Source organism: Atta colombica, unplaced genomic scaffold (genome assembly GCF_001594045.1).
Source record: "Atta colombica isolate Treedump-2 unplaced genomic scaffold, Acol1.0 scaffold88, whole genome shotgun sequence".
NCBI classification, from domain to species: domain Eukaryota; kingdom Metazoa; phylum Arthropoda; class Insecta; order Hymenoptera; family Formicidae; genus Atta; species Atta colombica.
In genome coordinates, this window is record NW_017259581.1 from 1,688,723 (window position 1) to 1,703,487 (window position 14,765).

Below are 14,765 nucleotides of genomic sequence, written 5' to 3' on the forward strand. Positions count from 1 at the left end.
GCTGTATATATCATTGTTCCGTCATAAAGTGTAATATGTGTTTTCAATTCTTATTATCCACTTAGACCTATTCTATGTCTATAGTTACTGTTCACTGCCCATTTTTTTCACTTATCATTATAATCATTAATCTAATAATAAAATTTAGACTTATAAAATAAATTTTTACTTACGTTCTTCATAAAAATGAATTTTTAGTCTTTATTTAAAATATTCTACAAGATCACCTCAAACACGCTAAAAAGTTGTAAAAAAGTCAAGTCCTGTAAAAAGAACTTTTCAAAATAGAATAAATAGAATTTATTCTGTTATATGTTTTTTTCGATTTTATATATATATATTTTTTATTTTAATCTAACGTTTTTTATCAGAAGAATAAAAAGTTTTAAAATTATTATAATAACTTATTTATTTATTATTTATTTTAAAATTTATTTTAAATTTAAAATAAAACAAATCCGAATTTGATTATGAAAAAATTCTTTCAAAATGAAAATTTGTCGCGAAAAATATATCATAAAATTTCAATGTAAAAATAATTGTTACAGTAATCATTGTAATATTTATTAGATATTTGTAAAGACACAGATTTTTATCTGTATTTAATATTATAAATGAATGTATTGAATCGGAATAAAATTTCATAGCGACACGAACTTTAAAATTCAAGCATTGTAACTTCATTAAAAAATGAATAAAATTTAAATTTAAATAATCGATTTTAAAACTTAAATTTAAGTTTCTGTGAAGTTAGTAATTTTTACATATGTATAGTACGAGTTAAACAAAATGGAAAACTGTCTTCTCACTTTGAGCCTATCAAATGACTAAACAAAAAAACATTGCAGAAATTTTCGACTTTCTAATGTAAAAGTATTCCTTATGTTAAAGTGTTCCTTACAAAATTATTTTTTTTAATGTTCATAAAATTTTTTATTATCTGAATTAAATGAAAAGAGCATTTTTTTACTTTGATTGTTCATAACGATGTTAAAAATCATTGTACCGCAATTTGAAAAAGATTAAAGCTGAAACTTTGCTCTGTTGAATGGCATAATTGTCAATATTTTAAAAACATATGATACAAATGAAATAGCGCCACTTTTGTTTGGCACAATAATCAAAATGATGCACATGCAGAATACTGTAGACATAAAAAAAAATTAATTTTTCTGTTTTGATGTTATACAATTTCTTTTTATACCTTTTAACAATTATATTATATTTTCTTGATGTATATTGATGAATAAATACGATAGTGAATGCAGTTTTCGCCTTGAGAACGAATCTTTATCTGGTGTAAATACCGGTCAGTGTGATTTTCAAATCATTCGTTAAATATGTTATCTTTATAGGACAAGATCGCGATTATTTATCGATACGCGATCGATTCGTAGTCATGAAATCTCACAATAAGTGGAAAAATAATTCAGACGTAGTCGTTAATTATTAAATCTCTTCTCTTTTATCGAGTTTTAAATTCTTTCAAACATGTTCAAATCATTTATGAAATCATTTATATATTGTGCGCATTAATATTTTTTTCTGATTGCAAAACATCGATATATATATATATATAAAATATAATATATATAAAATCAATACTAAAAATGAAATTATTGATAACTAAATGACTGGTAACAGTAATTTGCTTAAGTTTCCACAATACATCTTCAATTTTTCTTTAAAAAATATATATAAAAAATATATATCTACAGAAAAGTTTATGTAAGAATAGAACTTCGTTTTTCCAAACATGTTAAAAAACAGAACAGTTTAAAATAATTATAGCTAGGATAACTTCGATAATAGGAACTGTTATCGCTCGTAATAATTAGAAAAATGGAAGTCGAGTCGTCAATTTCTTTTTGATTGCAAAACATCGATACACACATATACACACATACACGCGCGCGCGCGCGCGCGCATATATATATACATATATATTTACCTTGCATGACTTGATCTAAATAAAATTAATAAAAGAACAGTTGTCCACTTTCCTTTCATTAAAATATTATGTTGCATTTTGCGCGTAATAATGCGTGATCGTTAAAATATATTATAAATATATAAATTTATAATTTAAAGCAAGAATAATGGATCACATCATATTATTATTATATATAATAATAATACAAATAAGATAAAAAGCATATTGAGAAGAACAGGTGTATAATTAAAGAAATTAATTATGTTCTGCTGTATAATGATTTCAATGTTGAAATATTGTCCGATTATTAATACGACAGCAAGACGTGCCATCGTTTAAGCATACGTTTGAGCGTAAAAGAGTGGGAGAGTCGGTTTTCGGTGATAGTATAAAGCAACGTGGATACGGCCGCTGAATCGTAGTCGTTTCTGTAATTTGCTTCAGTGTCAGCTTCATTAGAAGTTCGCTATCATGGCGTCTCTACGGAGGAAGAGGGTCTCCGTAGTCTCTCTTTCGGAGAGAATGAAAGTTCCACCGAACAAACCATCAGGTAATTAATTAATAATATAAATAATGTGTACGAATAATGTGTACGAAATTATTATAATTTCTGTGTGTGCAAAGAAATATTTTCCTATAATTTAAAAAAAAAAATCACAAACATTTTGTAAATTAATTAAATCAGTTTAAAAAAAATGAAACCCAAAATTATTGAAGATCTTCATCTATTTATTTATGACTTCGTAAAAGAAAATTTTCTAAATTATTTACTATACTTAAAAAGATAAAGATTGCTATTATTGAAGTATATAGTGTCTCACAACTCGTGATTTTAATTTTAAATACGAATATTCCCTAATAAACTTGAAGTAAATATTTTTTTAGCAAAAATATTCAAATTACGTGATAAATTATATAACCAATTATGAGTGATGTTACAAAATTTAAACAATAAAATGTTTATTAATAATTTTAAATGTTGTTACAAAATTTAATTAAATAATTCAAATAAGATAAAATTAATCTCTCGAGATAACAAATAAGTATAATTATAAATTACTGTCAAGCGATTGAAAGCAGAATTTGGATGCAATATTCAAGTATTATATATATTTATATCATAAATCTTACATATATTTCTAAAATCGAATGTTTTGACTCAAATGTTGAATTTATTTATCGCTATTAAACATCGCTGAGGATGACTCGAACTGAGCCAAAACGTTCGATTTTGTAGAAATACATGTAAGGTCTATGAAATATAATTTCTATATATAACGCTCGAATAACTACGTCAAAATTCTGCTCTCAATCGTCTGGCAATAATTTATAAAAATTTGATTAATCTTTTTGGTTATAATTTTTTTATATTATATAAATGTCTATATTATTAAATGTCTTTGAGAATTATAAGGATGAACTTACACGTATAAATGAAGTGCAGATATAAACAGAGTTCTATTTAATAACAAAATCATTTTCTAAATAGAAAAAATCTTTCTCCTTAAAAAAAATTATTTCTTTCTTTTTCATTTTATATTCTTTTCTATTTATTTATTACATGTTGTTATATACTGCAACGTTTTTATTCTTAAATTCTTTACAAAATTTATCTGACATTCAACAGATGTACAAATTCGATTTTCTTTAGCAGTATTAGATTCTTTCGCATTCTTTATCTTCACGCTAATTATCGAGTGAAAAGGGAAATTTTCTTATATTTTTTAAATAATTGTATAAAATGTGAAAATAATTATATAAATAAAAATAAAAATAATGCAAATTCATATATACAATAGAAACAATATAAAAATTTACCAGAGAGAGAGAGAGAGAGAGAGAGAGAGAGAGAGAGAGAGAGAGAGAGAGAACTATCAATTATCATATTCGATAACTGAATTATAAACAGAGATTATAGAACAATTACCTCGAATTATGTTAAAACGTGATGCAAACCTCAAATCAATATTGACGCACCTACCTTATCAAGTTATTGTTCAATGTATATAAAAAAAATATGTTTATTATATATTTATTATTCGCTTCATGATAATTAGAGCACAATGATGCTTCTTGTTATTCTAGAATAAGTGTTAAAAGATATCATCGATATAATTCGATAATTAATAAGAATAAGAAAATTAAAATAATATAATCAATATTATAACAATACTACTAATTAATACATTATTTCTTTAATAAGAGTATTTTTTTCTAATTTACGCTGCAATAAAAAATTTATTTTACTCTCTTTTTCTTTCTCTCGTTGTATTATATTATAATTTTTTGGTAATATATTATTATTTCTTTCTCTTAATCCATCAGTTTTTCTTGATCCACATGATTGATTCAGGACTATCTGAGGAAAACACATTTTGCAAGTAAAAGTTGTATTATATAACAATTATCGATTAGAATTAATCCGCATTCTATGCATTCTTCGGATGAACGGTTCGCTTCTTCGGAATGAAGAAAAAATTCAAACACGGTTACTAAGATTTTATCGATTACACTCGCATACCGGTGATTTCTCTGACGCAACGGGTAATTGTTGTTGGATTTCAAGCGTAAACATTGAGCGATCGGTTTTACTTACGCAATACGATCTTGATGACAATGACATAATTTGTATTCAATTCCGCGTTTATACGTGATGCCCATGTAAACTTTGTCGAGGGCGTAAAGAACATACTACTAATTGTAAAAATAAAGAATATAAATGATTGAAAAATAGATCATTTTTCTATTTTTTCACAGAATTTTATAAAATTATAACATTGATTTCCACACAATGCAGTCATATCTAAATTAAACAAGCGATTATGTAATTTTTTTCTTTTGCAGTGTCCTGAAATTTGCAAATCAAAATATCACAGCAAGAAAGTCCTTGAAAAAATTAAGTAAAAAAGGTTATTTGTAAATTCTTATTTTAAATAATAATTTTTTGAATATAAAGATTTGAATATAGCTAATTACATACAACAATTAAGCAATTATTTGTTTAAATATCCATGAGTCATGCGCGGCGTGTGTTAATGAACATTGATGCGCCCATTTCAGCACATTTATGAGTAAATTCTGGTCTGTAATTGGCTATGTTTAAATCGTTGTATCTAAAAAAATAAATTGCTTAAAATAAAAAAATTTCAAAGAATTTTTTTACTTAACTTTTCAAGAAAACTTTTCAACTTTCTTGCTATATTTTGATTCGCAAATTTTAGAATATTCTTTATATCGAGATAAATTAATTGTTTCATTATTCGATCAATTTAATACATGTATACCTTGAAGGATATAATTTCTCCTTGCAGCATGGTTTGGATATAGACATGGTCAGGTGGGACTCATGGGCTTAGGATTCTTCTGTTGTTATGCTATCCGGGTAACGACGTCAGTAACCTTGGAGGCGATGACCAATGCAGCCAGTGCCAATCCTAATTTCGAGGTACGTATTGAATGACACTGATTCTCTTTTTTATCCTCGTGATCTAAAAGAGAGATACGCTTCTTTTTTCTTTCAAAGGAGTTCCACTGGGAGGAATCGGTGAAGCACATAATCCTCAGCTCTTTCTTCTGGGGCTATACCATCACGCAAATACCTGCCAGCATTCTCACTCAGAGATGGACTGCTCAGGGTTTGTTTTCGATGACCCTAGTCATCTCCGGATTGCTGACTGTCGCCACTCCTATGGCCGCTCATTATGGCGGCTGGCAGATGGTGATCGCCTGCAGGGTAATGTGCGGTCTTGTCCAGGGTGCCGTTCTACCATGTCTGCACACTTTGCTGTCTAGATGGTCGCCGCCTGAAGAGCGTGGTAGACTCTGTAAGTGTACATTAATTCTTTAATTGAACACACACATGCGGAATAAATACTTTCACTCTTATTTGAGTGAAAATATCCTAAATGAGGTAAGAGAAAAGTTTTTGGCATTTGAGTAAATGACGATTCTCGTATTCATTAAAATAAAAGTTGCGTATATAAACGTGGAGATTTTTGTGACATCTTATCATTCATTCGTCGAAGTTTAAAGATATTTGCTTGAATTTTAGGATCAGTTTGTAGCACAGTGCTACACTGATTTTAAAATAATTTTAGCATTTGTACATATTTCGCTGCTTAAATGCATCATAAAATCAATAATTTTGTTTGTTATATTTTATTTTGTTAAGAAACATCACAATTTTTAATTTCTTTCTCCGATTTCAATTTCAATCTGATTTGTGTTCTTTCTTTTGAATCTCAAGCATGCAGTTAGCTATATATATTCGCTTTTGTTTGATACTGCATGCACACAGAAATGCAAATGAATTAGCAGGCACGTCAAATTTGATACGTATAAGAGATAGGAAAAATTCTTATCGTAGTCTGATAATGCCAAATTGATAAGGCACGTCAAGAGTCCCGCGCCAAAAAAGTATTTAAGATTAATATTTTATATATTATATATATTAATATTTTATAATAAAAAGAATTCTTACAATTTCGATTATCCAAGTTTCTCATGTTTCTTTTGATTTTATTTTCATTACTAAAACAATTAAATCATCTATCGAATGGTTCTTCTTTCTTTGAATCTTTGATAATTTTTCTATCTTTCGAATGGTTTTATTTTAATTAATTATATTTATTATAATTTAATTATATTTATTATAATTAAATAAAACCGTTCGAAAGATAGAAAAATTATCAAAGATTCAAAGAAAAAAATAACATTTTTTTCATTAATTAGTCTAATGATAATTATGTTGAATTTTGACTCAAAAGAATCGTGATTATACATTTCACGTATCTCTAGCAACGTTCGTTTATTCTGGCGGCTGGATCGGCAACGTAATATGTTTATTAAGTACCGGCTTCCTCGCGGCATCGTCCATCGGCTGGCCTAGCTGTTTTTATATTTGGGGAAGTCTTGGCGTTCTCAGCGGCATCTGTTTCTATCTGCTCGGGCAGGATTCACCCTCCGAACATCCCAGAATATCTCTCGATGAAAAGGAATACATTGAGACGAGTCTGGGAATAACCGAAATCAACGAGGTAATTCCTTCAATATATTGCATTGAGAGAAGAGAAAAAAAAATAGAAATCTCACATAAATAATCACTTCGAATACACATCAAAAAATTGAAATTAATTTGAAATTTATTAATATATATTCATATAATTAAATAATTTTTGGATTTAAAGAGTCTCAGTTGCAAGTTCTTTAGATTGAAATTTAGAGAAATAAATGTCTTCGTATTTTCTACACGTTGTTCCTCCTCCGTTTTCAGAAACCCTCCACTCCGTGGAAGTCCATATTAGGGAGCTTGCCGGTCTGGGCATTATTGATAGCACAATGCGGACAATCCTGGGGCTTCTGGATGCTGCTGACGGAAATCCCATCCTACATGAGTTCAATTATGCGTTTTGATATCAAGAAGGTTTTTCGTATAGTCATACAGTAAATAACTTCCGTTAGAATTTCATCCTTCGTTTTCTCTCTCTGTCTTATCGAATTATTCTTTTGCAAGATTTCGGAAACCTTGGAATTAGCACTCGGATAGAGTGCTAATCGCACATATATTTCTACTTTGAAAATCGCCGCGTTTGGAATATTAATTAATAATTCGATGTATATGTTGACAAGATCACGAGGGAAGAATGATTAATATGCCACGTGAGACTTAGATCGATTCAAACATCATGGACATGAACATTTAACTATTCCGATGTCGTATCGTTAATGAACGAGTCAATGACAATTGAAAAAGAATTAATGAAATATCAAGATATCTCTTATTGCTTAACTCTGCATATAATTATATTTTTTAGATAAATTTTAACAAATATATTTTTAAATATAAACTTAATACAACACTTTCTCTTTACGATGTTAAAAATATCTATTCTATCTCTTCTATTGAAAAATATCTCTTCTATTGACATTAAAAAATTAAATTCTTAATTCTTATTAATATGAATTATTCGACATAAATAAGATATCGCTTTAAAATCAAATCTATATAAGTAAATCAACTGAATATATTAAACAATTAAGTAAAAAATATTTTATAGTAACATTTCATTAAATATTTATTAAAATAGCATCAACTAATATTAAGTGTGGGAAAAAGTTCGTGGCGTTTTTTTAATGCCATCTAATGGGAAAAACGCCATGAACTTTTTCCCATACCTAATACTATGCATTTTTGATTGCACAGAATGGTATGATGACGGCGTTGCCCTACTTATCGGCGTGGCTCATCAGCTTTCCGATCAGTCATATATCCGATCTGTGCATCAGAAAAAGAATCGTGACAACGAAGATGTCCCGAAAAATTTGCAATACAATTGGTCATTGGGTGCCAGCAGCCGCGCTGATCGGGTTGGGTTACGTAGGACAGGACCAGCCGGAATTGGCTGTGGGTATCCTCGTCATCGCTGTGTCGTGCAACATCGCTGCTTTTTGCGGCCATAACATTAATCACATGGACCTCAGTCCGAACTTCGCTGGCCCGCTCATGGGATTTACAAATACTATTGCATCTGCCTGTGGCATCCTCGCACCGCTGATCGCCGGAGTGATCATCAAAGATTCGGTTTGTGACATTATAAGATTTTATAATTATTTGCATTGCTAGTTGTCATAAATTTAATGGTGTCATACATTTAATGTCATCATCTCTCCTGTTTAGACCAACATATTGCAATGGCGAAGCGTATTCTTTCTGTCGGCCGCAATATACACGGTAGGCAATCTAATCTTCATCCTATTCGGCACCAGCGAGGTGCAAAAGTGGAATGACCCAATTGAAAGCAAGGATAGTGTTGTGCGAAAAGTATCGACAGCGCCGGTGATCATCACGACAATACAGGAAAAGGAAGACGAGAGAATTCCATGATAATCCATGATAAAAAAAAATAGAGAAACGTAATATTATGAAACAATACTTTGTTTCCTATTTTTTATATTTTATTTTTCAATTTATTTATTTGCGTGGATGTGTGATTTTTTTGTGATAATTTCTGAATGATTGATAGAATATTAATATTATCTAAAAAAAAGCGTGTATATAATATATATTAAAATGCCTTGACTAGAGAAATTGCATATAAATATCGAAAAATATATATACACATATATATAGAATTCATGTCGAATGCGTACATATTATAGGATTTGCCAGAACAATTTTTTTTTTAATTTCCTCAAAAATATGTAAGCAAAGAAATTAATTTTGTGTAATTAATTTCTATTCTAGATTCGGCGATCACACAAATTGCTTGTATTAAAAAGCTTAGAATTTCATTTAGATAAAATTTTTAATAAATTATTAATACATTTCATGTAAAAACGTTTAGTCTTATATAAATAGAAAGACGGGTATAATATATGTCTTGTATAAGAGAGAAATTCAATATATCAAATCTATCTAATTGTAAAACATTCATTGATAAAAATTTGATAATAATAATACAAAATTGCTTATATATTTACATCTTGATTATCTCAGTCTTCTTTCGAATGATTTTGCAATGCATTAGTCCGAATGGTGTGGCCGATAAATATCGCGCCGATAATCGTTGTCACTAATGTGACACAAGTAACAAAAAGCGAGAGAGAAGAGTCGCCGATTGGTATCTGCCAAACGTAGTCGCGATTGTTTGACATACGATATGGAATCTCACGCCACTTGGCTATTAGTCCGACACATGGTTCACATAAGTCTATTTTAGATACTCTGTAGTCTCTGATCCTTTTCCGACATCCCAGCAGCAGCTTCACTTCAGGCAAAGTCACATTAACATAATCACCTGTTTCGTGCGCATATCGATAACGTTGGTGAACGGGAATTGTTAAACTGGAGGATGACGAACTTATGGATGCGCAAGTTGTCACATTCTGCTGACCAGCCTTCTCTGCGAATAATTCAATGTTGGTCTCGCCAACAAAGCATATGATATTCTATAATATTAATATTGTTAATTAATTAGATGATTGCTCAAAGAATGATATTATATTTATATCTATATGTATAATAAAATATATATGTATAATAAAATAGAATATAGATATATCTAATATGTACATGTATTAATATAATATAGATTTTTTTAGATAAATATATTAAGTTATTACTCTCTATATAAGTTACATAAATTTAAAATGTATGAATTACAGTAAATTGATTATATAAAATTATATAAAATTAAAATGTATGAATCATATCAAATCAATATGAACATAATAACTTTAAATTTGTAATATTTATATAAAAGATAATGTTAATAAACATCTCTTTAATTTTATATTAATGTAATAATATATTAATGTAATGTTATATTAATCAAAATTCAACAATTTTACAAAATAAATTAATAATTTTATACATATAAAACTTAAAAATAAGATGATAAATTTTAAGATTTTAAGATTCGTGATTATATATTTTTCAAATTACATTAATTAATAAACAATTAAGGAATATACCGTTCCTCTTCTTCTCATTTCCGCTATTTCGTCTGTATTGACATACAATGCTGATGGTAATTCCATGTAAATAGCAGCTTGACAGTCATTCTGGGTAAAATTCTTGAAGTGTATCCGAAAAATCAACGTTCTGCCAAAAATAGAGAAGTGTTAAAAATTGCACATGGACTCTGCTCATTTGTTTACACAATAAATTACAGTTTCTAACCTATGAAACCCGTTTCCTTCCACGTCAAGATCGATCTCGGCCTCGATTGCCGCATAAATCTGCATGCGAAGTGTACACAGGAATAAGGCAACGATAATTCGCAAAAAATTCACTTCGCGGACGCGTGTTGTCATTTTAGATCACACATACTTTTGACGTTTTTGATGTTTACGTATACATATGCATACGTGAGATTTTCCAGCTATCATTTGATCTGTTTTCTCTTGCTGCACTAGACTGCACTAGAAGTCTCTTTCTCGCTTTCGGCAAATATAACATACACCTATTTCACTTTAAGTTCCAAAAGTACACTGGTTCAGCCACAGAAAATCTATGTTATGCTCAGTTTGCAAGCGTCTCTCTTTATTGGCCGTAACCATAAGCCGTAATCAAAAATTGATCAATCACTTTTGAGTATTCACTTCTTACAGTCAAATGGGAGGGGAATATTCGACTGTGGCCTAGTTTCGAGGGTTTAAACTGGATCAGAATATAAGAACCAACTAACTATAGTTGAGCATTCCTCTGTCGTTCGATTGTAACAGGGGAATACTCGACTGTAGTTGGTTCTTACATTCTGATCCGAATTACCCTCGGTGGAAACTAGTGCCCATATTCATAATCAGGCCTTATATTTAAGGCTTTCTTAAATTTCTCTTCAGATACTGTAAGAATTATTTCATTGGCTGAGCATCTAAAGATAAATTTAAAGAAGCCTTAAGTATATGGTATGAATACGAGCATAGGTTAGTGTTACTAATCCGTACAAATCAAAATCGTGTTGCCTAGGAGTTTTTGTTAGTACCAATATTTTCCAGTTTTTCGGGAAAATGTCATGTGACCAACATTCGGCGACATCCATAGAAAGAGACGACGGAGATTTAGAGAGAGTCGCTTGTAAACTGGACACACTTTGTTTTTTATTGCTACACTTTGAACTGATGCAATAAGAAGTGAAACAAATGTATGTATAGTTTAGAAAGTGCAACAATAAAAGAACAGATCTCATGTTATCCTTTTCACTATGCACTAGATTACACAACTCTCTTTCTCGCTCTTTCAACAAATATCGAATATATATCTATCTTATTTTAAATTCCAAAAGTGTACACTTGTATACTTTTGGAACTAAAATGAGATAGGTATATATTCAGAAAACAAATCTATATATAATTTCTAATATAAATATATAAAAAATTGTATATCAGTTCAGATGCACTTGTGACGGTGCGTCGTATTTACATATATTAGATATTCATGCTTACGACTGTGTGCGTATTCTGTCATCTTTCTAGCGTGAATAAAAGAGAATTTGCAAATAAAGCTTTTGAAGTAGTAGAGTGAAGCATGGAATATGTGAAGTGTCGATTTGTGCTATTTATTTTACTTATTTATATTATTTGAATTATCGTATTTGATATTTTTTTTTATGTTCATTAATACATATTTATTACTGTAAAATGGAATAACTTTAATTTGATCTAAATCTTTAAAATATATATTGGCTGTGTGTAGCAGAACGTTTATCTTGTCTGTTAGAAATTTTCTTAATTCGCTGATTGGATTATACTTTTAGATCTAGAAGAATGACCCTATTTCATTAGATAACAAAAACAAATTCAGTTACAAAACTATTATTCTGTTGAACGCAGCCATTATTAAAATTTAGGCCAAAATTATTCCGATTTTGATCTAATAATTAATCAAATTTTTAGAGCTAATTAATTAAATTCTGGCAATTCTTGAAATTTTAGATTTAGTGTCATCCAATTATGTATTTCTAATATTTTATCAAATTTTGAAGGTTTAGTCAATTGTTCCATCCTTTGGTAAATTCTACCTATTAGGTAAATCTGGTAATCCGCGCATGTGATTAGCTAATCTTGCTACTTACCCAACAGGTAAAATTTGACAAAAGGTAGAACAACCGGGCCTTAAACAGATTGCCTCAGACAAAGATTTAACGATTCTTGAAATTCAATATGTGCCACGTTTCCATTAATTATTTTTTTCTAATATTTTATTTTTGAAAATATATTTTTGTAATTTGCAAGATATTGATTAAAGCAGATAATTAATAACAGTTAATAAGATTACGACCTACTTTATCATTAAATAAGTATCAGTCCTCGATTTACCGATATGAAAAAATTACAAAAATAAATAAACTTGGGGTAGTTTGTGCTCTGCAAAATAAAAGAAACAGGGAACAGAGAACAGAGAATAAGAATTTCAACCTATCAGAAATCATGTATTATGGAATACACAGTTTCTGATAGGTTGAAATTCTTATTCTTTATTCTCTGTTCTCTGTTCCTTTTATTATGCGAAGTCCCTTAGAGTAGTAAGACATAAAAAATTAAAACTGCAAACATCGCAATTTTATAAATTGTAATTATTGTTCTGTTTCGCTATATGTTATTCTTCTTTGCTTCTAATAGACAAATTCGATTCCGGTGTGAATTTCGCATTAATAGTTCGCTGATCTCTTCGTGTTGTGGTCTTGCAGTATTGTCAGGTGTTGTTTCGCCGCTGTCTCGGCATATTAATTGTTGTATGTGAACGAACGGATTATTGCCGAGGATCGGGATGCCGATAATGAAATGACGTGCACAATTAACGTGATCGAATAATGAGAGAACGATGAGAGAACGATGATCTCAGCGTGCGGTTTGTCCCGTTGATGTCGATCACAAGTGGATGTAAATTCGCGCGCTCTGATCTAAATAAGGTTAGATTCACAAGATAGTTTTGGTAGTTCGCGCGCCTTTAATCCTGCAAAATAAAATCATGTCGTTTCATTCGGAGAGGACGAAAGTGGAAATCAACAAGGTAAGTCGAAAGACGAAAGTAATATACATTATATAGCGTATACATTATTCTGGAATAATAACAGAGATTGTATATTATATGTATAAAAATTGAGATAAACTTTTGGAGATCTTTGTTTATTTGCAGTTTTAACATTTTTATGTCATTATATTGAATGAGCTTTATTTAAGTTCTCCTTTCGATGAACTACAAATAACAACAACATGTAAAGTCTTTCTCCGTCTTCATACATACATATTCTTGATGATCTTTACTACAAAGAATTGTCCAATGACAAATCTATAGGTCTATTCTTTTTCCATACACTAGAACTTCTTGCACGATTCATCTTTATTCTTTTTACATCAGAAAGAAAAAAGCAGAAGATAAATCATGCAAGAAGTTCAGTCCTGAAGTAAGGAAAAGAAGAGACCTAAAATTCTATTTAACTCTCTAATAAAAGATAAAAAAATCTTTGTATTTCAAATAGTTTGAAATTCAATTATGCAACTGTTGTTTTACAGATGAACGACATAGACATCACATCAGACTTTACTCGCCTCAAAGTATCTGTATTGGAGAAGGCGTCACGTATATCAGCAACTACGAAAGTGGATCGTATCACGATCGGACCTCAATCGACACTGTATGAAGAAGATTCTAACAAAGCAGACAACATTGAGAATGAGCAAAATTCCTGTAACATTAAAAGTCCACAGATAACTATTATTAGTCCCAAACATAACATGGTGGCTACTTCAAACGGCATTCATTTCTCGGTCAATAAGATTGATGCAGAGAGTGAACTGCAAAGAAAAGAAGAAGTCTGGGTATCTTGATTATGTCATACATATAATATATTGAATATACATCTTAATATTATTTTTTATTAAATTTTTACATAGATAGATTTTACATATTTATTTCAGTCAAGGGGATGCCAAAATTCATATCTTCACACATTTATTAAAATACTTGTATAAAGTTTTTGAGAATCTTTAGCAAACTTTCTTGCGAATAACACATGAGCCATGCATTGGCCAATAAGTCATTTAATTTTTCATAAAAATGATTTTCATAATTTAGAAATTTTTAATTGTTTCTCTTTGTCAAAATTTAGAGAAATCTCCGTGTCCTATGAGTTTGTATTTTTTATATAATTTTATTATTAAATAAATGGTATAAAAAAATTCTATGAGTTTGTCTATGAGTAGTAATTTAAAATAAATATAATTTTGGTTATTAACAAAATGTATAAACAATTGATAGTAGACTTTGAATAGACGAGTAATTTGAGATGAATGTTTAACTCTAATGAAATTCTCTGTTGAAAATGATATT

At 29.5% G+C, this 14,765-nt stretch overlaps 3 protein-coding genes across 4 annotated transcripts in view; 2 read left to right on the forward strand and 1 right to left on the reverse strand.

Annotated features, from left to right (window-relative positions):
* The first annotated feature begins 2,404 nt into the window (after positions 1–2,404).
* On the forward strand, positions 2,405–8,816 carry LOC108693075 (putative inorganic phosphate cotransporter). Its single transcript, XM_018201753.1, has 7 exons — positions 2,405–2,483; positions 5,245–5,378; positions 5,457–5,757; positions 6,731–6,969; positions 7,206–7,355; positions 8,136–8,513; positions 8,610–8,816. The coding sequence occupies exons 1-7, from the start codon at positions 2,405–2,407 to the stop codon at positions 8,814–8,816; spliced, it is 1,488 nt and encodes a 495-aa protein (XP_018057242.1).
* A 598-nt stretch (positions 8,817–9,414) lies between these two features.
* LOC108693129 lies at positions 9,415–10,838 on the reverse strand. Its single transcript, XM_018201875.1, has 3 exons — positions 10,614–10,838; positions 10,406–10,535; positions 9,415–9,880 (listed from the first exon to the last, which is right to left on the reverse strand). The coding sequence occupies exons 1-3, from the start codon at positions 10,745–10,747 to the stop codon at positions 9,425–9,427; spliced, it is 720 nt and encodes a 239-aa protein (XP_018057364.1). The 5' UTR covers positions 10,748–10,838; the 3' UTR covers positions 9,415–9,424.
* Positions 10,839–12,994: 2,156 nt separating this feature from the next.
* Positions 12,995–14,765, forward strand: part of LOC108693107 (nucleoporin GLE1) — a 4,556-nt gene continuing 2,785 nt past the window's right edge. For both annotated transcript variants that reach the window (XM_018201811.1, XM_018201812.1), the window contains exons 1-2: positions 12,995–13,445; positions 13,949–14,254. In XM_018201811.1, coding sequence (XP_018057300.1) covers positions 13,404–13,445; positions 13,949–14,254 — 348 coding nt within the window. In that variant the 5' untranslated portion in view covers positions 12,995–13,403. The remainder of the gene's footprint in view (positions 13,446–13,948; positions 14,255–14,765) is intronic.